The sequence below is a fragment of the Lytechinus variegatus genome, chromosome 1 (genome assembly GCF_018143015.1).
Source record: "Lytechinus variegatus isolate NC3 chromosome 1, Lvar_3.0, whole genome shotgun sequence".
NCBI lineage: Eukaryota > Metazoa > Echinodermata > Echinoidea > Temnopleuroida > Toxopneustidae > Lytechinus > Lytechinus variegatus.
The window spans coordinates 56380086-56406073 of record NC_054740.1 but is presented as its reverse complement, the minus strand read 5'-3'; the positions used below and the strand labels follow the sequence as shown (position 1 = coordinate 56406073).

General features: G+C 37.6%; 1 protein-coding gene across 7 annotated transcripts in view; it reads right to left on the bottom strand.

Annotated features, from left to right (window-relative positions):
• LOC121417675 (1-phosphatidylinositol 3-phosphate 5-kinase-like) overlaps window positions 1-25988 on the bottom strand; it is an 82960-nt gene that overhangs the window by 4637 nt on the left and 52335 nt on the right. For 3 of the 7 annotated variants that reach the window (XR_005970390.1, XR_005970395.1, XR_005970391.1), the window contains 18 exons: window positions 25780-25874; window positions 21506-23145; window positions 20792-20963; window positions 20185-20363; window positions 18572-18685; window positions 16740-16848; window positions 15902-16013; window positions 14672-14771; window positions 13979-14084; window positions 13392-13593; window positions 11467-11595; window positions 9281-9403; window positions 8178-8354; window positions 6215-6374; window positions 5729-5824; window positions 4980-5200; window positions 4143-4270; window positions 1561-1617 (listed from right to left, as the gene is read on the bottom strand). Coding sequence is in view for 1 of the 7 variants with exons in the window: in XM_041611431.1 (XP_041467365.1) it covers window positions 1561-1617; window positions 4143-4260; window positions 4966-5200; window positions 5729-5824; window positions 6215-6368; window positions 8178-8354; window positions 9281-9403; window positions 11467-11595; window positions 13392-13593; window positions 13979-14084; window positions 14672-14771; window positions 15902-16013; window positions 16740-16848; window positions 18572-18685; window positions 20185-20363; window positions 20792-20963; window positions 21506-23145; window positions 25780-25874 (3918 nt within the window). In the remaining 6 variants the exon portion in view is untranslated. Of the gene's footprint in view, window positions 1-1560; window positions 1618-4142; window positions 4271-4965; window positions 5201-5728; window positions 5825-6214; window positions 6375-8177; window positions 8355-9280; window positions 9404-11466; window positions 11596-13391; window positions 13594-13978; window positions 14085-14671; window positions 14772-15901; window positions 16014-16739; window positions 16849-18571; window positions 18686-20184; window positions 20364-20791; window positions 20964-21505; window positions 23146-25779; window positions 25875-25988 lie in introns of all 7 variants that reach the window. The other 4 variants (XR_005970392.1, XR_005970393.1, XM_041611431.1 and 1 more) reach the window with 4 other exon arrangements.

Here is a 25988-nt window from a genome sequence, read left to right as displayed (position 1 = left end):
ACTCTTATGTCCACTTTTTATGAACTAGACCAATAAACTTACAGAGATATGATGGTTATTCACCAAAAAACCCCAACATGGCCAAAGTTCATTGACCTTACATGACCTTTGACCATGATCATGTGACCTGAAACTCAAACAGGATATTCAGTGATACTTGATTACTCTTATGTACAAGTTTCATGAATAAGATCCATAAACTTTCAAAGTTATGATGGTAATTCAACAGATACACCCAATTCGGCCAAAGTTCATTGACCTTTGACCTTGGTCATGTGACCTGAAACGTGCACAGGATGTTCAGTGATATTTGATTACTCTAATGTCCAAGTTTAATGAACTAGCCCAATAAACTTCCAAAGTTATGATGGTAATTCAACAGATACCCCGATTCGGCCAAAGTTCATTGACCCTAATGACCTTTGACCTTAATCATGAGACCTGAAACTTGCACAAAATTTTCAGTGATGCTTGATTACTATTATGTCCAAGTTTCATGAATCAGATCCATAAACTTTCAAAGTTATGATGGGAATTCAACAGATATCCCCAATTCGGCCAAAGTTCATTGACCCTAAATGACCTTTGACCTTGGTCATGTGACGTGAAACTCATGCAGGATGTTCAGTGATACTTGATTAACCTTATGTCCAAGTTTCATGAACTAGGTCCATATATTTTCTAAGTTATGATGACATTTCAAAAACTTAACCACAGGTTAAGATTTCGATGTTGATTCCTCCAACATGGTCTAAGTTCATTGACCCTAAATGACCTTTGACCTTGGTCATGTGACATGAAACTCTAATAGGATGTTCAGTAATACTTGATTAACCTTATGGCCAAGTTTCATGAACTAGGTCCATATACTTTCTAAGTTATGATGTCATTTCAAAAACTTAACCTCAGGTTAAGATTTGATGTTGACGCCGCCGCCGCCGCCGTCGGAAAAGCGGCGCCTATAGTCTCACTTTGCTTCGCAGGTGAGACAAAAATGAAAAAAAGTCTTATGCTGACAGATAACAGGGATTCACACTGAGCTGGAAACACAGGTAGATACAAAGATGAGAGATAAAAACCAAAACCAAGGATAAGAGAGAGGGAGAGAGGGAGAGATGGAGAGAGACAGAGAGATACATACATTCATACATACAGAGCCGGAAAAATGAAGGAAATGAAGTAGAGGCCAAAAGAGAGAGAGAGAGACAAGGACAAAGAAGGAGGGAGAAATACTAAAAGGTGATAGAGAGAAGATGAATACCAAGCCAAGACAGTGAGGGTATAATGAGGGCAAAAACTGATCAGCTGTGCAAACCCTTCACTCGAGTAAAGGGTCTGAATTGCAGCCTACTCATGCCTTGTGTACTGAAGGCCCTCACAGCAAGTTTTGTATGTGCTAGTCTTTGCATGGAGACACACTTGTTGATCAAAGTTTCAATCAGACTAAGCAAAAACAGAGAAAGACAGACAAAGAAAGAAAGAGCCAAACAAACACAGGCAGAGTAAAAAAAAGAAGAAAAGATGAGTGTAGTGTATACATCAAAGGCCGAGGTTACTCACGTAGTTCTATATGAGGCAATGGTAGATCATCCAGCCTGTCATCTGGGTTCAGCCTCTCTGCATAGAAATGTTAAGATGAAGTAGAATCATCAATCAATCAGTGATGTTTTATTATCTCATCCATGTCGTGTTTACTTGGCTTAAACTTAGACTCATGAAAGAAAAAAAATCTTTAAGCAGATGTTGAGATAGTTACCACAGCTATAAACATAACTGGAAATTAGACAAAATGGTATTTAAAATCAGTGGCAATAGACCAATAGATAGAATACTGAACAGGGTATTAATATATAATTGTGAGGAGCAGGGACCTACACATTGCGAGGGTGCTTTGGAGTATATTTCAGAGGATGGGGAAGTAGATTATGGAATGGTTAAACAGCAAATCAAACAGGCAAAGAGAAACCCAGAGAACCACTCCTCACATATCAGAACCATAAAGAACAAGGCAATAAAATCTACTTCCCCCATGACCTTCTGCCCCATAACAGCCAAGGTACCCCAAATAATAAAAACACATTTCCCTATCTTACAACAATCAACAACAACAGCCAACATCTTCCCGAACCACCCAACCACCTCCTACTGCAGAGGACCACCCTACACAACCTCCTTGTCAGGGCTGGACACCCGTTCCCCACACCACACCAAATCCCACCCTCACCAACACACCCAATGACCCCTCTGGCTTCTTCAAATGTAAATCACACAAATGAATCCTGCACAATCACATCACGAACACCAATCCCCTAGCACTTCCGTTCCCCCCACTAGGGTCAATGCACACGATCACCACCCCAGATTTATTGACATTCAACTACATACACTTAAAGACAAACACATGAACAGTCAAGCACTCATCCTAAAATTCAAAGTAAGAAGCTTACATTTTATATACAATTTACCACATCCCAAAATATATATATATATTTACACTACTGTTACACGTTGTGGAAATATTTTGTATGATTAATAGGTCTACAAAGTACATCTAGCTTTAAGTTTGATACGAATCTTATTTAAAGCGCGTGTGCATGAATAAGTATGTAAAAGGATGTGCGAGAATGTGAAATGAATGTGTGTGATCGCTAGAATTCCTACGTGCTTACAAAATTGTGCTTAATTATGTGAATTATATAACTACATATTGAAAACCAATATACTTAAAAATAAACCACCTTTTTTATAATTCCATAACTGTTCTTATAGAATCTGCCTAAACATATATGATATACAATATATATATTCTTCAAGACGTCTGTTTACAGATTTTCATAAGGCAGCTGCGATTGATTGACTTCAATTACTTAAATTAGCATAATACTTGGGTTGTATTGACCTTCTTCTGTGAATACATATTCCGCAAATTTGTTTGTACATTATGGCCACTTCTTTCTCTTGTACTTCAGATACCTGAAGCAGGCCCAATTATGGCCCAAATCTTGTGATTAATGAACTGAATCCCTGCTGGTTACGTCTCATAGCTTCTTCTCGTTGTATTTATAGCATCTACTCAAATATATATATATATATATATAATTGACAAACCTTCCAAGTAACTTACTCTCATTGTGCTTACATTTATCATTACCCCCCTTCTTTGTTTGATCGCTAGTATTTGTTGGTATGATGTGTTGTTAGGATTATAATTCATTTCATTTGCACGATCTGTAAATCAATTATGTAATTGTTTCTTAAAACTTTCATTCTTTTGTTAGGGACTACCCAGTTTAACTTCAAATTTATTTGGCAGTTTCTGTTTCTCTGTGTTAATATTTACCAAATTTTGCACATGTATATTGTAATATTTTTAGACTTGAGAAGAGTAATTAAATGAACTGATATTAATCATTTATCAGATGACATAGTTCTGCATGAAACTGGACAAGACTAAGTGCAATAAGACTAATAGGGCATAATAATAATAATACTAATGGTAATAAGATGTAACTGTCATTTAGCGCTTAAAAAAAATGTTTTCAGCACTAAATATTTTTATCCCGGCTTTAGCACAGCTACCCTGATTGGACGCTCGTGCACTCAAGGAATTCCTTCATACCGGGTACCCATTTACTACACCTGGGTGGAGAGTGGCAAATGTAGATTAATGCCTTGCCAAAGGACGCAAGTGCTATGGTGGGATTCGAACCCTGGATCTTGTGGTTCAAAGTCTGGAGACTTATCCATTGAGCCAAACCTCTACAGTTGACAAAGTAACCGCCCATCTTTTTTTCAAGGTCTGCCGTGACAAACCTCCTGAACCCCTGTTACATAATTTATATCGGCTCCCTTATTAGACAATGAATTTTTTTTTAAGCTCCTTCTTTTCGTATACAAATCACTCGATACCCTAGCCCCAAAATACTTGTCCGTCTGTTGAGAAATTTATGTCCCATGTAGAAGAACTAGATCCTCTGAAGACCCACTTCGATTGACATATCCAACTCTAAAACTATGGCACTTTATGCAACTGCTGTTTGTTGTCATTGTGTATTTGTTTTTGTATGTTTTAGGTAAATTTAATCTGGGGAAAAGCACATTATAAATTATCAATAGTATTATAATATTACATCCCATCATACCTTGTGAGTCATCGTCTTCAGCGTCTATGGTAATAGAGGGTCCACCATCTTTAGAGGCACCCTGGTTTGCCCCGCCCACACTCGATGTCTTCGTCCGGTGGAACATCATCACCCCTGACTGATGCGACCTGCAATCAAATTCATGAGATTATCCTTCAATTGCAGTAATACAGCAAAACAACATACTGTAGCACAAAAAACCTGCACCAAATTTTATGTGATAAAAAGAAAACAGGAACGAGAGATTCAAACCATTTTCTAAAGAATTCATTTTCCTTGTAGCTTCCTTGGCTTGAGAAAAGACAATAGCACACACAAAAAAGAATGAAATTAATTGATCATAGGCCCCCAAATTTTATCCCCAATAATTATTACTCTAAACTTTCACAAGCTAACTAGCCAATCTTTCGATAAATATCCATGCTCTCCAATCTTACACCCATCCTATCATCCATTCTAGTCTTCCAGGAAATCCCTTGTAGAATTCCATGGTCACTAGATACCTTGTAAAAATTCTGGGCAGCATCTTTCAGCGAGGACCCTGCTATAATGGCACTATGCGTCCTTACATAGCAATTCTCCTGCATTCCCTATCGCTATGTCTATGATGAAATGTGAGAACCCATGATGGAAGACCCCTTGAGGGATTCCTGCTTAAAAGATGTGGCTCCGACTCTTGAAAAGGTACCTTAGCCTCCTTCCTTTCAAATAATATCTCAAATTAAATATTATAAACAACCCACATTTCAAGTGGCAGATCTTCTGCAACAAGCCTCGGTCAGTGTAAACCTACTTTTCAAAGAATATCTTGGATTCCTATCACTTTGTTCAACTCACGTTTTAACTGTCCAATCTTACGTGACAGATCTTTGGTCTCGGGTCCTCCGCCCATCCTTCCATCCCCTGCAGCCTTTCTTCTGGTATGAGGACTGCTCTGTCCTGATTCGGGGTTACTGTTCCCCTGGGCTGACCCTAGCGATGTTCCTCCTGGGGACAAACGACCAGAGCCGCAGCGGGACTGCTGTACCTCGTATAGCTTGGTCTTATATTGTTCCGAGCTGTTGAGAAGAATGTATTTATTTTCACAAATTATTGGCATAGATATGAAAGGCCTGATCCTATCGATGCAATGTCTGGGGTCTCTGGACCTGAGTCGAAACGGGACTGCTGTACTTCATATAGTTTGGTCTTGTATTGTCCAGAGCTGTTGAGAAGAATGTACTTATCAATAATATTACCCGGCTTTAGAACAGCTTCCCTAATCAAGTGCTTGAGCACTCAAGGAATTCCTTCCTACCACGTACCCCTTTACTATACCCGGGTGGAGAGTGGCAAATGCAGACAAATGTCTTGCCAAATGATGCAAGTGCCATGGTGGGATTTGAACCCCGGACCTTGTGGTTTAAAATCCAGAGACTTATCCACTGAGCCACAATGCCTCTATGAAAGTCAATGAAAGATTACCCGAGAGTATAAGCAAAGTACGTGAGTGCCATGGTTGGATTTGAACCCCGGACCTATGGTTCAAAGTCCAGAGACCTATCCACTGAGCCACAGCGCCTCTAAGAAAGTCCATGAAAGATTACCTGAGTGCATAGGCAATGATTGAACTAGGCTCCTTGTCATAGACTATGATTGGTATGACACTGCACGGTGGGAGAGTATGATGCTCATCGGCTGGGCTGGAGAAAAAAAGAACAAGAATACAAGCAATTAAATTTAACTTGCAGTGTAGTCTGACTAAAATTAGATGGATTCTTGACTGAACAGTGTCAAAATTTATACCTATGCCATTGCTAGATCGGAACCATACTGCAAAATTTTATTTTGATACTGTGAAAACCATGAAATTAATCTAATCACATTGTTAATCTTGAGATTAAATCATGACATAAACAAGCCATTCTCCAAAATAGAGATCATTGACATTCCTACATGTATATCCTCGTATACACAAACTGAAAGACGGAAGCATAAAACTGTATGAGAGTTCTTGGTATGGATTAAGTTCCACTCCTCAACATCAGTGACTTAATCATCTACTCTTTCCAAGTGCTAGGTGCATTACTTACAAAGGTGTTTCTATCTGGGTAGATCCAGTGGGTTGCAAGAACTGATTGAGAAAGCCTTTGACAGCTCCTGGCTTGGTCTTAGCTGGACTCCTACCATCGACCACATCTAAGGATTGGGTGAAGGATGATGCCACAGAGGTCACTGGTTCGTCAGCTGCAGCTTTGTTAGTACACAGGATTTTAAAAAAAATGGGTGTCCTACTTCAGTGGTTCAAGAAAATTTATTTTAACTGGAATATTTCTTGTCTACCTACTTCCTCTGTAAATATACTGGCATCTAATTTTTTATGCTGTAAAAATTGATGAGTAGAGAGGGAACAGATACCTTAACTACCATTGATCACCACCACAATCATCTTTATATTGTCATCATCATTGTCATATCATCCTAATCATCAACATCATCACTATGATAATTGTCCTCATAATCTGCATGAATTACTCACATCATCATAATCATTAACATTTGGCTTTGAGAAAGTATGGTGGAATTATTCATCCAAGGTTAGTCTGGCAATTACTATTTTTCCCCGAGGGGCGAAGCCCCGAGGGAAATATAGTAGTTTTGCCAGTCTAACCGAGGATTTAATAATTCCCACTATGTTTTCGAATGAAAGGCCTGATATATTTGCTTTATATCCTACTTAATAATTTATAACCAAAATCTATGCGCTGAGCTTGCAAAGTCCGATTACTTGCTCTGAATTACCTACTTTGCTCTGAGTCACCGCGCTCAGCGGAACGCAGATTAGTGCCTGCGTCGACGCATCGCGGGACTTGCCCGGGAGAAAGAGCTCGCTGGCCGGTGCGCCCAAGAGTTTAGCTAAATATCCAGTTTTCTGAAATAATGACGTCAGAATATTGGTATAGCAAAAAATATATTGAGGTCTGACGTCATGCAACATCATAGTTGAAATATATTCGGTAACATGATGCTATCTGAACAAATCACTATACAGGTGGGTGTTTCACAAAGCTGTTCGTAAAGATATGAACGACTTTATGCACGACTGGAACATGTTCTTAGGTCATAACTCAATTACACAGTGATATCACATAGCACAAGAAAGGATCACCAGTCATGCGTAAAGTCATTTGTATCTTACGAACAGCTTTATGAAACACAAACCAGGATTCAATCTATGTAAGATATAACAATAACTATCATTATCATCATCAATCTCATCATTATCTCCCCAATCTTTATGATCATCACTGCCATCACCACTTCTTACTTTGAAAATGATTAAAAAATAATAATAATTTTTCACTTTCATGTTTTGGCCAAAGATATAACATTCATAATGAAATAATGGACAAGCAAATCTACAATCCCATAACATATTATAGACATAAATACAAGTTTTGGAGGTTTGCATTACTTTGGTAAATAGGAACACAGTTTCTTTGAGAAGTAAATGCAATGAAATACACTAAGAGAGGAAGACTGGACAGTACATAGAGCGTGCAATGAAACGCCTGGGAAGAGCGCCCCACAGCGTTGAGTCAGTAAGCTCTGGCAAGCCTTCGCGTATTTGGGTTTTTTACAAAACATATGAGGGAAATGGTGGAGGGGTGAAGGAATAGACAATTTTTTCATTTCAATAATTTTTTTTCTTCTAAACTTAAAGATGAATACATTTTAGAGAATTCTGGGAAAGAAAAAGGTGGAAATATCCACGTGCTTCGACCTTGGGCTCTCTCCCAAATCGCCTCCCTCATTTTCCCCCATGTTTCATACACAGCAACTTGTCGATGTGTGAAGGCTTACTTACTCAACGCTGTTGGGAGCCCTTTCCCATGAGCGAAATCGAGCATTTCAAAACATCGGTGAAGTGTCCTATCTTCCCCTTGTAGTATCTTTAATGCAACACATTAGGCAATCCTCTGTAAGTATACTTCTTATTTGGTGGTACATTTTATCATCCTTTCCATCCCTTTTTTAATAATAAAATGTAATTACCAGTAGAACAGGGGATGCCCTTCTCACTATCCTCCATCCCTGTATCCTTCTCTCTGTCCTTCCCCTCGTCTTTTATCTCTTCCTTCAGTTGAGAGCTATCATCCTGAACAACGAAGCTCTTGGCAGCCAGCTGACTGCTTGAATAAACGGTCTCGCAACTCTTCTCGACGTCTCTCTCTGAAATGGTCAAGACGCAAGATCAATCACACGTTTGAAATACATGATAAAGATTGAGAAATATAAATAAAGGTGAATTATAGTTGAAGAATGTAACACATAGAATATCAAACTACTGACAATGTGAGCAGGATTTGTAGTGGGTTTATAATACTAACATGATCATAACATATAATAATAAAAAACATAATTCTGACATGATTAAAATGTCATTATGGGAAACTAACATGCATTTCAAAATCAAGTGCACATCTTATACATCAAGCACAGCAAGCCCTTGATTAAATGCAAATTTGTAGTCGACCTGCACTTAATTACAACTTAAAATTCTTGTAACAGCTCCTATACATGCTTTATTTAGGGACTTATGCTTGTTGTGCAGTTGAAAAACAAGTTCCTTGCAATGTCTCGAATGAGCTCTGAAGGGGCCACAGAATCACAAATCATGTGGAAAGTAAATAGTACAGAATCTACATAAGGCTTATTTACTTGCATGTTAAAATCTCTCCATCTTTGAGCCCATCTTAATAATGACATCAACCCACAACAAATCCTCACGATATTTTCAGTGTTCAGACCAATTCTAATGATTGTAGGCATCACTGGACAGACAAGACAAGGCAGAACACCACACTTGCTTCAACAGGTTTGAGGCAAGGGATTACACTATCAAATCTGAGAAGAAATTATCAGGGTTCTGAATGTCGCATTCCTCAATAAAACACATTTCCCCCTGATATTTATTGATAAAACATACGGCAGAGCTGCTTGCATGTAAAGTAAAAATGAATCAGAACATTACATATCTAACATACTCTTATTATTCTTTAAGAGATTCTGTTTCTTTATTTTTCCTTTTTTCTGCTTTTATTACTTTAGGCCAGGATGAATCTCCCCATTTAACACTACTGACACTTTCCACTCACTATTGTTAGGGGCTACTGAAGGCGCTGGTCCTGGAACTGGACCTAGTCTAGGTCCTGTCTGTGGGGACCCTTGGCTGAAGTTCACAGATCCTCGGACTGATGGCTCGTGGTTATCATTAGCATCTAGGAAAGATATACCATAAATAAAAGATATAATCAACGCAACTTAAAAGGAGAAAGTACTACTAGTATGAATGAATACTTACTACTATGAAGTAAAAAGTTTTTCAACTTAGGCTGGAAACCAGCAAATCTAGATATAAGAATATTTAAATCAAAGCCTCATGTTACAAAAGAGTTACGATTGTAAAATCAACCTTAACAACGATCATCAAGCAATGCCATCATTTTCAATCTAAAAGGGCATGTACTCTTTTTGTAAGCAAAGAGGATCATATTGGGGAACGATTCAATGAGCTTCCTAGGGATACTATTACCCTGGCCAAAGCCCAGCAGCCTTTTACAGGGCACAAGCATTTCAAGATATTAACTCCTGCCTGGAATACTAATAATGATATCATGTAACAGTTACATCGCACTTAATACAATGTTTCTAAACACTGCATACTATTACACAGCTTTAGAATGGCAACCCCGATCGCGCGCATCGAACATTCAAGGAAGTCCTTCCTGCCAGGTACCCATTTACTACACCTGGGTGGAAAGTGGCAAACTTAGCTGAATGCCTTGCCAAGGGATATGAGTGCTGCGGTGGAATTTGAACCCCAGACCTTTTGATTCAAAGTCCCGAGACTAATCCACCCAGCCACACTTCCTATACTAATTGATTGCAAAAACAAGTAAGATAACCATGCAAGAAAGAGATAGAAAAAAGGGAAAACTGCATGTTGGTTAACTGATCGATGCACACATAATAAACTCCACATTTCAGACATCCACCAAGTGTGCAGTGTAATACAATCTCTAGCTACACAACTAAATGATAAAATAAACAGCAATCCAAGTACTACACATGCATAGATTAACACAAGATTAAGAATTTTTCAGTACCCTAAAAATCTAACAAGTCTAGCGCCTCTGGCAGTCTCACCTGCATTACGCAATTCAATATAGCAGCAGTGCTGACTTGGAAAATGACTACAGAATAATCATTCACAAAAACACCATCTATAATGACAATAAAAATACTGTGTTTATTGACCCTAAATAACATTTGACCATGATCGTGTGACCGAAGAGTTGTGTAAGACGATCAGTGATCCTTGATTATCCCTATGTCCGCATTTCATGAACTATATCAATAAAGTTTCAAATTATGATGGCCAAATTTTATTGACCCTAAAGGACCTTTCACCTTTGTCATGTGACCTGAAACACATGCCGGATATTCACTGATACTTGATGACACTTGTGTCCAAGTTCCATGAACTAGGTCCATGTACTTTTGAAGTCATAATAACATTTCAAAAACTTAACCTTGGTTAAGATTTCGATGTTGATTCTCCCAACAAGTTCTAAGTTTATAGGCAATAAATGACCTTTGTCATGACATTTCAAAAACTCAACCTCAGGTTAAGATTTTGATGTTGATGACGTCGCCGCAGCCATCAGAAAAGTGGCGCCTATGATAATCTCTCTCTGCTATGCAGGTGAGACAAAAATGGTTATGGTACAAACTAAAAAAATGCTTATAATTCTTTACTACTTGCACCTATCACAAGAAAATGCAAGATTCAAGGGCAGGTTGACATTTTCTTTTAGCAAGTCAAAAGATTTTGAGCAAGTTATTAATCAGCTTTCTTAGACAATTCATGATAATAAAACAGGCAGAGGTGGTATGAACTGGGGTGGGGAATAAATACCTCTATGAAAAGTAATCAATTGTAACGATTGACATTATATTGTCATTTTCAAAATAAGTATTACAATTATTACGTACATGCATACTATAAATTCCTTTCTTAAAACCTCAAAATGATCCTGACCACGGCCCGGCAACATAAAACTTAGTGATGAATCTTATCATAATTGATATTTGGTTAGAGGTTGGATTATGGTTTCTCCCATGCACCGATGTTACATGTACATGAGAGCAAAGGTCATGGACACTATCAATTTAGTATCTATAAGAATTGTGTAAAAGCACATTCATCAAAATCAGGGTCAGTCTGCCATTATTCATAAAACAAAACAGTACAACTATCTTCACTTATAAAATGACTTACGTTGTGGTGGAGAATCCGTATGGTTACTTGGCTTATATTCCAGGCCAGCAACCAGGCCCGGTGAGATACCATAATCAAAATACCTTGCCGCCTTATCGGAGGTCAAAGAAATGTCACCGAGCATGGAGACTGCATGGGGAGGAAATGCATGATGGGATAGGTGGATGCAAGGGTCAAAGGGTAAGATGTAAGGAATGATCATCTACCGGCAAGCGGCTTTGTAATTTCTTAGTATAATATATTTATGAAAGGATACTATTTTCTATGCATGATTAATATATTATTAGGACATTCAGCCTTGCTCCTAATAGCACTACAGAAATACAAACTGCCATACACACTGTGCCTAAACAAGTACATATCAACTTAGGTGTTAGTATTTATGCATTTTTATTGAATTATGTGCCTGTAAATTTAACTCTGGCCCCCGGGTACGGAGCACTCCCAATGAAGGAAGGGGGTTCATATGGGCCAAGAATTTTATAAGCAATGCCTAACTGAAAAATGCATACATTAGAGTTCTGGTTTTTGCCTGATGGTTTCAATGAGCCATGACTTTGTCAGAAATTTGAATCTCCTTCAAAGTAGGAAAATTCACAGGGAACGTGTGTAGGCTTAGAGGGGCCACAGTCCCTGGCAGTGTCCAAGAAACCAGGGGCCGAAAATAAAAATAACAGGTGCTTTATATGCATTTGCTCTGAATCGTTCTGAAAATACCTTTTGTTTTCATTATAGCTCATCCCCCCAAATAAGCAAAAAAAAAGAACTAATAATAAATTAAAACACAAATTCAATTGAATATTGTTGTCCAAAAGAGAAATAATAACTACAAATTAAAAGAGAAATAATAACTACTAATTAAGATTCACTGCATAAAAGTTTTAGCTAATGTAAAAATCACAGCATGCACTGTTTTGTACTAAAACTCATTGCAAGCAAAATCAACTAAGAATTTTAGCATGCTAAGAAACAATAACATAAGCAAGTCAAAGTCTAACGGTGTGTGCAACACAAACTAAACTATCATGCAATTATACTGTAGCTTACTGAAAGCAAACTCAACTAGCAGAAATGGTTTCACAAGAAATTGACGAGCAATCATTTACAAATTTTGCAATCACAACAAAATTGTTTTTTTATCCTGCAAGAATCACACTAAAATCAACTGAAATTGTAAAATCAGGTGCAAGATATAGGATTTTCATATTTGCAGTAAGGAAAGGAGGACTAGAGACCCTTCACAAAACTTCTATTCATATCAACTAATTAGTTCTTGGAAATGCCTACCAGAAGATGTGGTCTCAGCACCTTTTATAATCATTTTTTTTAAATTGGCTTGATACTTACTCAAAGAATGCTGTTTTTCTATACAACTTGTAGTAATAGTAGCCCAATAGTATTATCAAGGTCTTAATTTGCGTATTACACCACAGTGCATTGTTACATGTTTGTATTTTCTGTCTGAGACATACCCTCTCATGCAACATGGAACTACTTGAACCGATAGTTTGGAGCATTTTGTATATTCCATTTGATCAATGAACAGGCTTAGAGGTGTTGCAAGAAAATATCTGCGATCAATTGCAAATATTCTGTTACAAATTTACAACTGATAGATCAACGTTAGCTGTGGCAAATCAGATTGAACTTCTTGTTTCAAGGAGCAAATTAGCAATTAATCATTAATTTGCAATTAACTGCAAGACATATGATTGATTTAGGGACCAAATTGACTTGCAATTGATCACAAGTTTCTTGCAACAGTCTGACATGCAATGTTGGATTAATGTAAAGTAAAAATTACATGTAATTGATTGCAAATTTCTTGTGACACCCTCTTAAAGACACAGTGCATGCAAAAATCTATGTACAAACGCAAATAAGAGTGAGGAAATCAGGATAAACCCTTTTTCACAAGACATTACCATCACTATCATCTCTCTGGCGACCCTGTAGCTCCTCCCTCTTTCTTTCATGGAGTGTTTCCAGGTGTTTGAGGGCTAACCCCCCGGTCTTGGTAATGGAAGGGGTCAGCTGAGATGGGCTGATGAACACAGGACTGGACTGTTCCATTGTAAGCATGGGTGTTAGTGGGGGTGTTAGTCCAAAAGGAAAAGCAGTTTTAGACTGGAATCAAGAATAACAGGTGTACCATGAATTGAATATACATCCTCTACCATAACATATTTCTTGTCTCAAGGCAATAAATAAATTTAAGAGCAATTCCATGCTGTGTCGTATGGGACATTTTCACAATATTTTACATCTTATTTTTACATGAAAATAAAGAAATAGTTTCTTAATTGATGGTGATCCTTAAATAAATGAGTAGCACCAGAAGAGGAACAAGAAACAAAATTTAACTTGACTCGACATGAGAAACAAATATTCTTCAAAGAAAATTGTTGCCAAATAAAAAAAAATTAAATTGCTGGCTTCCACTCCCAAAAGTGTTCTTATTATAGCATTAGATATCAATGTAATATAATAGGCTTCAGGCACTGTAATATACCTCCAGTTTTGTTGGCGTTGGGGTATCTACATCACCGGATGGCTTGCGGCCTAAGCTCTTTCTCATTTTCTCCAATTCCTTTTCCTGCTGGAGAAAATCATGGAATCTGCAAAGGAATTAACAGAGCCAGATGACTATAATTAGTGGATTTTTAAGTGCCCCAAAATAAGCCTGAATATTTTCCTGATATTTAATCAAAGTTTGACTAAATTTCATATGATTTCAGTTAAAATGGTGGTAAATGTTTTAACTTGCACTATCACGAGTGAATGCAGAGAGAGAATTCATGAGAAAAAAAATTTGCCCTCAAGTGGATAGAGATTTTCCAATGTGACCAGGGGCAAATAAGCTGCAAGCTCTACGTGTCTATATCCGAGTAAATCCAAAAAAGTTCATATTTGCACATTTCAACTTCGACAAATAGAAATAAAAGACTGAGAGCCCATCCCTATGGCTTCCAAGAGCCCAATCATTAGTAAACTATATAAATGCCCATTATTATCATTAAACTTGTACCTAACTTTAAAAGAAACTTTATGAAGCACCTCCTGGTCATGGAAGCTTCATGAGGTATCTTGCCAGTGATTTTCATCCACAAAGTTTCTCTCAGCCAATCAGATGAATCAATTTCAGTAGCTTATAACAGTAACCAAAGGATATCACAGTTGAGAAACCCCCCTCCCTTTAATTTACCTTGTATTCCAGGCAAAGTTGATTTCAGCCAAGCATCTCTTAGCAATGACGATGGAGTCTTCAATGTCAAGTAACTGGTCCTCGAGACAGAAATCGCTCCCTAAAGACGACAAAGAATAACAATGTATCATACACATGTATAAAAAAATATTCAGGCTTTTCAAACTGCATCTGGGTGAGGCATCGAGTTAGGGGCATACATTACAAGATGTCCATATAACATAGTTATATGCTACTCTATTTCACAGTGTAGATCGATTCAGATGTGGCCAAGTTTTGATGCATTAATCTGAGAAAGATCTCTTGCCATAGATATTCATGTTTGATCTTGAAACCTTTTCTGAATTTGTTGACACTCAAATTAACTGTGAAAGCAATGTTATATGGACATCATATTAATGCATCATTGGCCTTAGACTCTCAGGCCGTAAATTGCCAGTTGTTGTAATGATTTCAAGATTGGTTCTTACAGAATCTGATACAAATGACCACCCAGGTGGTCATTGTTATCATGTATATATTAAATAAAAAATGTATTAAATAAAAAATATGTGCCAAAAGATTCTTGAAGAAATTGTGTAATTGCTAAAGTATTAGAAAAACAAGCATGAAATTAAAGCATGATGTTGGGTCTTTTGCCAAGAAATAATACTACTACATGTATGTCCCATATGTGCTTATCTATGTTGGTGATCTTCAGACTGATCATTTTTTTCTGCTTTGATTTCATGATTTTAACAAAGCTCAGTTATTGTCACTATACCAGATCTAGATCTACAATGATATGGTGACAATTAAACCTTGGTTTTACAGAGTTTGGTATTTACTCGGTGTTTACTGCAAATACTTCCATTTATTTTTAAAAGCTATTCATTAGGCATCTTTGTGAAAACCCTATTAAATTGGCCTAAAAAACCTCCATGATTTGAAATATACTAGTGGTGATCCAGGATGGGCTGACAAACCAACAAATCTATTGACACCAATTGTGTAATGTGTTTATATGTGCTGAGTCCCTGCTAAGCACCCTAACTTTTGTTAAGGTGCCTAGCATTCACTTTCAATACCATTATCATAAAACCAAACTGAACATCAAGTGAAAAATCTACAACCCTTCTTATTTTTAACCACTGTTAATGCTAATGGTTTGTTTATTATGGTCCAACAATAAAATATGATTGTGTATAGCTTACATAATCCAATGCGAAATGTCCCATGCTTATTACTTACAGTCGTTCCCACTGCTATCTTTTTTCTTGTCAGGGCTGGCTTTCCACTTTTCCACATACATCACTTTTGTTTCCACTTCGTCCATGTTCTGCTTGAAGCGATTGTAATCCGTCTAAAAAATTCCAGCCAAAAGAAGCATTTTATAGAGATACTCTAAAAAAAAAAAAAAACAGGTAACAATCTAAGTTCTCAAACATCTCTCGGCAAAGAGCTTCACAAAATGAACACAATTGTTCCACTGAACATAGTTGTTTAGTAAATTTCAATTTCCATTTATTTCAACCACAAAAAGTATTGAAGTATAATACAATGAAAGACAGCAAAATAGTTATTACTAACCCTTATACAGCAAAGGCTTGTGATAGACAGTATAATATTTTGAAAAATACAAATTAGCAATATCAATGAAAATCTGAGAAAGGTACAAACATAAAAAAAACTACAAAAATCATTTTAATTCATATATCTTGTTAGCCAAAGAAAATAAATCTCCTTCAAACCTGCAACATATCATAAAACGAATGATAATATCAATTCTGCTAAATTCTCTCCATTTTGGTTCCAAGCCGAGTAGCTTGATGTTGTTTCATAAAGCCCAAGAACACAATTTTCTTTCCAACCTACCTTGTATCAGAACTTAAATGACAATATCATTTCTGCTCCATTCTCTCCAGCATGCTATGTATTTTGTTTCTAGCAAAAAGAATACAATTTTATTTCTAACTACCTCATATCATAACTTAAATGACAAAATAATTTCTGCTCAATTCTCTCCAGCATGCTGTGTATATGTTGTGTTTTTTTTAGCAAAAAGAATATAATTTTAATTCCAACCTACCTCATATTGACTGGTGAACTCTTGCTCTTTCTGCTCAAGAAGTTGACTTAGTTTGCCAACCGTTAGACTTGATATGTTACCAAAAATACCACGGAACACCTGATTCCCTCTGCATGACATAGTAAAAAGAGATATAATGATGGTAATGATTGATGATGATGATTAATGATGATGATTGATGATGATTGATGATGATGATGATGATGATGATGATGATGATTGATGATGATGATTGATGATGATGGTGATGATGATGATGATAGATGATGATGATTGATGATGATAATGATGACGATGATGATGATGATGATTGATGATGATGATTATGATAATTATGATGATGATGAAAATAATGATGATAATAATAGTAATAATTACAGTAATAATACTAACAATATTAATAACAACAATGCATTTATACTGTGCAAATTATACAAGGATATACTCAAAGGAAAATAAGGGAAGCTCCTACATGTTTCTCTACGAACAACATTACAAATCAATGACTTATTTAATGAAAACTCTCTTCAAAAGGGAGCTAGGTTTTCAGTTTGGTTTGAATAAGTTAACAGATTATGTGTTTCTTATTGAGGAAGGGAGACTATTGCAGAGTTTGGGTGCAACACCAACAAAGGCACAGTTGCCTAGTATAATCTTTAATCTTTGTTTTCAGGCACATCATACTGTAGTATCAAAATATACTCTATTTCTGTCAATTAAGTAAGTTGTCATAACATAATAATAATAACAGGCCAATAGAGCAGAGAGATGCATTACTGGGCGTAATACATGGTATATTATTACCCGGTGGATGTTTCATGATGCTGTTCGGAAGTTAAGAGCAACTTTAAGAACGACTGGTGATCCTTTCTTGTGGTAAATGGAAGATAAATTGGCGATGGTTTAGCGCGTAAGAAAGGATCACCAGGCGTTCTTAAAGTCGCTCTTAACTTACAAACAGCTTTATGAAACGAACCCCTGGACTGTATAGCTGAGCTGTCCTAGGTGTTAAATCATTCAAAGAATTCATCTCCATTGTGGGTCGATTGCAGCACAATGTTTAACCAGCCACCCCAAAACAATAGGTCGCCCAAAATGAATTTTGAGATTTTACTAGGATTGTACATAGATATTCTAAGTTTCAAAATGATACAGAACTTGTCAAAATTGATCAACAGGTTGATTCAAGCATGAAATGTGCACTCTGTGCAACCTCAGCGAAACTTCTAAGCAGTCTGAAAAATTTGTGTAAAAAAACCCCTCTTGTATCTTGGTTTCTATTCAAATTTAAACCTGAAATATGACAGTGTGAAGAAGAAGAGTTACTCTTTCAGAAAAGCCACTTCTTGATTTTTTTTTTTACTATTTGGGCTTTTTATGGAGAACCTTCCCTGGCGACTTGTTGGATTGAGGGGGCTGGTCATATATCGTTGCACGCACCACGAACCGTCCTCTCTGCGCACTTCCATTCGAAAGTTACTTTTGCAGGAAACACATTTAAAGAAGTTTTTTTTTAAACCAGCAATAAGTGCACCAACTAGGAGAGCAATTTATTTACCGGTGTCTTCGTCAAAAAGTTCAGGTTCCAAAGTTTCATAACGTATCTTTATATTTTCTTGAAGTTAATTATTTACGCCACAGTGGGCAACGTAACAGAGAGGACAGTTCGTGGAATAGATACAGTGCGCTTAACTTTTGCATCGAAGTGCGCAGAGAGGACGGTTCGTGGTGCATGCAACGATAAGGATAAAGGATTCGAACCAAATACTCTCGCTGATTGAAAAATAAGAGTCAGTTCAACAATTAATGATAAGTTTTGTAGGTCCACTTACCTAATGGCAAGACTTTTGCTCTCCTCCAAGTAGCTTTTATGAGCTCTGAACGGCTGGTCTATCATGATTGGAAGAGGTGGGAAAGCTATCTCTCTTAAAATTATGGGACTGAATCTGAAAAAACAAAACAACAGCATGTATGTTATCACCATCATCATCACCATCATCATCATCATCATCATCATCACCATCATCATCACCACCATCACAATCTTCATCACTCTCATCACTAAAATCATCACCATCATTTTTCATCACCCCCACCATCATTATCATCAATCATCATCATCATCACCATCCATAGTTGTCATCATCATGTTAATCGTCATCATCGTTATCATCACCATCGTCATTATTATCATCATCATCACCATCCATCGTCATCACTGTCATCATCATAAAAATCATCATTATCATCAAAAATCATCATTTATACCATCTTCATCATCATCCCAATCGTCATCGTTACCATCATCACCATCATCGCCATTATCATCATCATTATCATCATCATTATCATCATTATCATCATCACCACCATCACCGCCATCTTCATCATCACTGATTTCACTCAGCAATTTTCCTCTTACGAAGAGTTAAAGACTCTCACACTATGACACTCCCTCCTTCTCTACATATGTCTCAAGCATCCTTCTTGTTCAGACCAACTCTACTCCTATTAATAACTGCTTATCATAAGATGAGTGATTTTAAAAGGCTTATAAATGATCAAGATTTGTTGTTCATTCATTCGATAATCTACTATGTACATACAAAATTTTTGCCACATTTTGTGTACAAGAAATTCCCATCTTTCATCTTTCTTAAATCAGTGAACAGCGATGCCATACATTGGACTGTACAAAGATGTACTAAATACTGGAACCAATCCATTTCAATTATAATAATAATTGGCTTTTTGATAGTGCGATATCAATCTACGACTGCTCAAAGCGCTTCACAATTATTATTACCCGGTCACTGGATTCATAGCTTTTTTTGCAGCCTGTTAGCCGCACACTTGCCAAACCAACCACAATTTTCCTACAGATACGCAAGTAGCACTTGGGAGAGAGTGGCAAAGTGTGTATGGACATCTTGTCAAAGGACACTAGGCCATGGTGGGATTCGAACACACGACCCTCTGAATACAAGACAAGATTCAGAACCGCCACACCACAGCACTTCCACAAATACAACATACTTGTTTTTCATCACTAGAATATCATTTGTTCCAAGTTCAAAAACAGTTGTGCTGCCATGCAATAATACAAAAAAAAAAATACTGTATAATGCCTACTTAGCAAGAAAATGGGAGGCTGAATGTATGACTTTCTTTGTATGAATTTGTACATACAACACTCCTTGAAGAATTCAATAACATTTTTATACTATAATGGAGCTTTTTCAATTTGTATGCACATAACCCACTCCAAGGGGAATTCAATATCATTTTGATACTCTATAATGAAGCTTACTTGATTTTTATACATATACACCTACACCACTCTCTGTGGAAACTCAGTACCCTTCTTTATACTCTAATGAAGCTTACTTGATTCATATGCATATACATCAATCCCTGGGGAACTCAATATCATTCTGAAACTTACTTGAATGATGCAACCATGTTGTGCTGTCCAAAATATTGATAGTGATGATGATGCAGAGAGTGGCAGCACGGAGACGAGCTACCATGACGACCATAATCCTTCCCATAGAAGTGTATCTCGAGGTACTTCGCAAATGACATGTGCCAGGTGTCCCGTGACATAGGCTGAACAGGCGTTACCTGGAGGAAAGGGTCAATACCAGTTAAAGAGAAGAATTCTTATATGACAGTGCATCTTGTTGTACATAGTACATACTGGCATCTCGGATTTCATAGTGCTATCATGGTGCTGGGAAGCTGGGGTGCTTCATAGGAAGCACTCCCTGGAAAAAAAAAAGGTTATTGCTTGTAATTTTATTTTCTTCTGATGACAACCCCCTGAACAAGTCCCCGAGCACCCCTTATTCAATATTTGTTCACAAGGCCCTGAAAGCTTTCTAAATGAAAAAATAATGTTCTTTCTTTACATAATTTTTAATAGTTTCTAAAAAAAATCTATCTGTCCATCAGTCCATCTGCCCATCCATCCATCTATGTTTTTCTTGACAGATACCTCCCCCTATTTTTCTTCATCTTTTTCTGTCTCTTCCTTCTCCTACACCACTAACCTGTTTACATCTTCGACACCAGCTCCACATGAGGACCTTGTTCTTGTACCCTGGAACAGGACTATCTAGCTGTCTCTGAAGGACTTGGATTGATGCATTACCATGAACGAACCTCCTAACATGATTAGCCATCAGGGTGTCACAGGTCTCACTGGGACACAGATAGTTGGCACTGAGATTCAAGGAGTGAAAAAGGAACACCTAAAATAATATTGATAATGGTGAGGAGGAGAAGGGGGAGGAGGAGGATGAAGATAAGGGGGAGGAGGAGGAGGAGGAGGAGGAGAACAGTGAGGAGGTTCAACCTCCTGATATGATTAGTATTCAGGTTGTCACAGGTCTCACTAGGACAAAGATAGTTGGCACTGAGATTCAAGAAGATAGAAAGGAATAAAAAAATAATGATGATGATGATGATGATGACGACAATTATGTTGATGATGATGATGATAGTGATGATGATTATGAGGAGGAGGAGGAGGAAATTCAAGATATTAGTGATCAGGGTGTCACAGGCCTTGATGATATTGATAATGAGGAGGATAAGGTGGGGGAGGAGAAGGGTGAAGAAGGAGGAGGATATTAACCAATGGCATTTATGCTGATTTCTCAGCCACAATATGTTGTATATACCATTCCTTTACATTCTACCCAATTGATGAATCAAATCGGAATGAGCTAGATTTTCACATTTTAGTTTTGTCATAAACTCACCTAAAGCAATATCTATCGAGGAACATGCCTAAGGTGATATCGTTATAGCCATAGAATTCCATGGTAACCATCCAAGGGTGGATACAGTGACCTGGCATGTTTCCTGAGTGATGCGAGTAGCTGCTGAACTGAAGAAGAATCTTCTGGTGATGGTAGGGGTCAAGACAGTCATAGACAGGGTGTCTAGACTGATGTTCTTGGGTGTCATTGTTGCCTTTCCTGGCTAGCAGGTATTGCTGGTTTGCGTTCTGTTGTTGCTTTGGTTTGTGTTCATGAGGAATCATGAGGGATTTCTGAGCAAGGGTGTGGACAGAAGCTTGGTCCTTTGGGATGTAGCGCCCTCCGCGGGCACGGAAGTCAGCGAGAAGAGTCCTGGTGGATTCCGACCAGAAGTCTTCGGTCAGCTGCAGGAAAGTGAATGGGTGGGGATGTGCTAAGCCCATGGAGCTGATCTTGTGGGTGCAACGATCTGTCGACCAGTAAACCACATCGTCTTTAGGATCGTCATCTTCCAGGTGTGCCTCCACTGCCTGAGAGACATCTCCTGGGTTGTCTTGGAGCTTAGGAGACCAGAAGACATTCTGTGGAAAGAAGTGTCGGTTTGGGGACTGCCTCCCTTCTTCGGTTTCAAAGTAAGGTGCAGGAAATGCCAGAAATGGTGAAATTGTCAGAATAGTGTTGTTGAAGGCCCTGGAAAACCTTTCTCTGTCCTCCTTCTCTAATGGACTGTCTTCACTGGATGATTTTAATGGGTCTGTTGAGTCCAGTGATTCCATAGCTTCCTCAGCCTCACTGTCATTGCTATTCACATCAAAGCTGAAGACGTTCTCTTCTTCCTCTTTGCTGCTGATCTTCTTAACCTGATAGTCTTTCACTTTAATCTCACCACCTTTCTCAACCATCGAGTCACTTTGAGAAATGGCATTATGATCATGTTTACTCTCGTCAACAAGGACATATTCTTGGAGAAGTCCATTTTCTGATGCACTGAGGCTAGAACTTGAGTCGGCACCTATTCGTGATATACCTTCCACTGTAGCATCATCATGTTTTTTGGGTGTTCCAGTACCTTCTGCATCTACTGTCAGGCTTTCAGATTCTATTGCTGCATCGAAGCTGGGATAGGTGCTTGCATGAGGAAGCTTGGCAGCCCCACTTGGCATCTCTTTGCTACTTTCTTTAGCTGCTACTCCTACAGCTCCTGTCCGATCATTACCCACAGTGCCATCGCTGCTTCTCCTGCTACCGGCGGCACTGCTACTCCCACTATGATCACTTCCATCACTCCCCTTCCCCATCAGAAGCTTCTGCACTGTGGCTTTGAATCCTCTCCGACTCGATGGAGGGGTTGCAAGGACAGGAATGCCTGTCTCTACCTCTCCTGCAGGGTTGTCCACTCCTGCAGGTTTCCTGATCAAAGCCTGTTCAATCCTGACAGCCTTGATGACTTCATGGAAGGTTCCTGTGTCCTTCATAGCTTGTCGTCCAGGTGTCTGTCCCATGGGTGATGGTGGTGAGTTTGGTGGGCTTCCTGCGGGGGATGGGGTCAGAGGAGGCTTGGCAAACTCGTCCTTGAGGTACGAGGTCTCGAGACGAGAATGATAGACGGCATACACCATCAGATTCAGCACTCTCTTCACCTGCAATGATCAAAACCAAGCAAAATACGTATAATATTCTAAACCAATATGGCAACAAGTCATACAAACTCTTTAGCACAGGAAGCATTGTAACAGTCAGAGTCAAATACTTCGCAATTTATCAAAGCCTTGATATTACTGAAATTGTCAAAAACTACCAAGGAGGCTTTCATATTCTTAAATATTTTAAATATTTTTCAAAACTGGCAACAAATTTGACTAAACAGTACATAAACAGACTTGTATCACAGTATACTGATGAGGTATTCCTAAACTATACATAGAATAAAAAATAATATTGATTGGAATAGATGAAGTCATGACATTCTTTAATAAAACAAATAATCATACATACATAACATTTTAATAAAAATCAAATTTGATGCTAAACATGACTGTTCCAACCTCATAAATATATTACTTAAATGACAAGTCCAGCCCAACAAAAACTTGATTTGAATAAAAAGAGAAAAAATCAACAAGCATAACACTGAAAATTTCATCAAAATCGGATGTAAAATAAAAAAGTTATGGCATTTTAAAGTTTTGCTTCATTTCACAAAACAGTTATATGCACATCTCGGTCGGTATGCAAATGAGGAACTGATGACATCAATCACTCACTATTTCTTTTGTATTTTATTATATGAAATATTTTGATTTTCTCGTCATTGTCATGTAAAATGAAGTTTCATTCCTCACTCAACACATCTAATTTCATTATTTTAACATTTTGTGCTTCAGGCAAGGAGGTCCTAATCGTCAAATTCATAACAAGTGGAATGCCTCTGGCCGTCTCACCTGCATCACGCGGTTCAATATAGCAGCAGTGCTGACTTTGAATACTACTCTAACTCGCACAAGATGTTCAGTGATACATGGTTACTCTTATGTCCACTTTTTATGAACTAGACCAATAAACTTACAGAGATATGAAGGTTATTCAACAAAAAACCCCAACATGGCCAAAGTTCATTGACCTTACATGACCTTTGACCTTGATCATGTGACCTGAAACTCGAACAGGATGTTCAGTGATACTTGATTACTCTTATGTACAAGTTTCATGAATCAGATCCATAAACTTTTAAAGTTATGATGGTAATTCAACAGATACACCCAATTCGGCCAAAGTTCATTGACCTTTGACCTTGGTCATGTGACCTGAAACGCGCACAGGATGTTCAGTGATACTTGATTACTCTAATGTCAAAGTTTAATGAACTAGACCAACAAACTTTCAAAGTTATGATGGTAATTCAACAGATACCCCCGATTCGACCAAAGTTCATTGACCCTAAATGACCTTTGACCTTAATCATGAGACCTGAAACTTGCACAAAATGTTCAGTGATGCTTGATTACTATTATGTCCAAGTTTCATGAATCAGATCCATAAACTTTCAAAGTTAAGATGGGAATTCAACAGATATCCCCAATTCGGCCAAAGTTCATTGACCCTAAATGACCTTTGACCTTGGTCATGTGACGTGAAACTCATGCAGGATGTTCAGTGATACTTGATTTACCTTATGTCCAAGTTTCATGAACTAGGTCCATATATTTTCTAAGTTATGATGACATTTCAAAAACTTAACCTCAGGTTAAGATTTCGATGTTGAATCCTCCAACATGGTCTAAGTTCATTGACCCTAAATGACCTTTGACCTTGGTCATGTGACATGAAACTCTAATAGGATGTTCAGTAATACTTGATTAACCTTATGGCCAAGTTTTATTAACTAGGTCCATATACTTTCTAAGTTATGACATCATTTCAAAAACTTAACCTCAGGTTAAGATTTGATGTTGACGCCGCCGCCGGAAAAGTGGCGCCTATAGTCTCACTTTGCTTCGCAGGTGAGACAAAAATTGAAATATTGTATAATTGAAACAATAAAAAACAAAAGAAATAGTGAGTGAGTGACATCTTCGACTCTCTCATTTGAATGTAACTGGCTCGTTCATGTAACTATTTTGTTAAAAATAAGCGAAACTTTGAAATGTCATAACTTTCTTATTTTACATCCGATTTTGATGAAATTTTCATCATTGTGCTTGTCTGATTTTTCTCTGTTGATTCAAATCAACATTTTTCTGAGGTGGACTTGACCTTTAAATCAATGACAATTTTTTTATCTTTGTTTATTTTGGCTTCAAGCAGCTTGTAAATTTTACAGCGACCCTGACTCAAATCGCCTTTTAACTTTTTACTTGGGATAATTAAATCAAAATGATTGAGTCCATGACGCTTGCTCCCTACCACCACACCTCCTCTGGAATATGTATACATTAAGCAAAATATCATAAATAATCCTAAAACCCTAATCCAAATATCTTACCTTTATCCCAAGCTAATCACTTTTTCCACAGCTATTCCTCAGCTTATTCAATACCAAAAACCATATCACAACCATGAACCGAATGTAATAGTAATAATAATAAAAGAGCATTTATATTGTGCAGCTACTATAATAATATTTTCAGCTGTGCATAACAAAATGAATGATACAAATCATAGAGTATTACTGAAAAGATAGGTCTTAAGATGCATTTTAAACATACTAACTGTGGGCGAATAATCCAAAATCTGGGACACACAAAAAAAATATTTGAATGGATTCATGCTATTACCTTAGAGAGTTCTGCAATGCCTCCTCCCCGTAATAAAACCGAGCATCCTAGATGACCAGGACAGCCATCAAAGAACATCAAAGTCTTTGTGAAACCTGTCAATAAATAGAAAACACAGATACAATTACAAAGTTTTTAAAGGTTTCCATGGCAAAGAATGAATACTAGTAGACTATGACAAGGGCAGCCATCAAAGAACATCAAAGTCT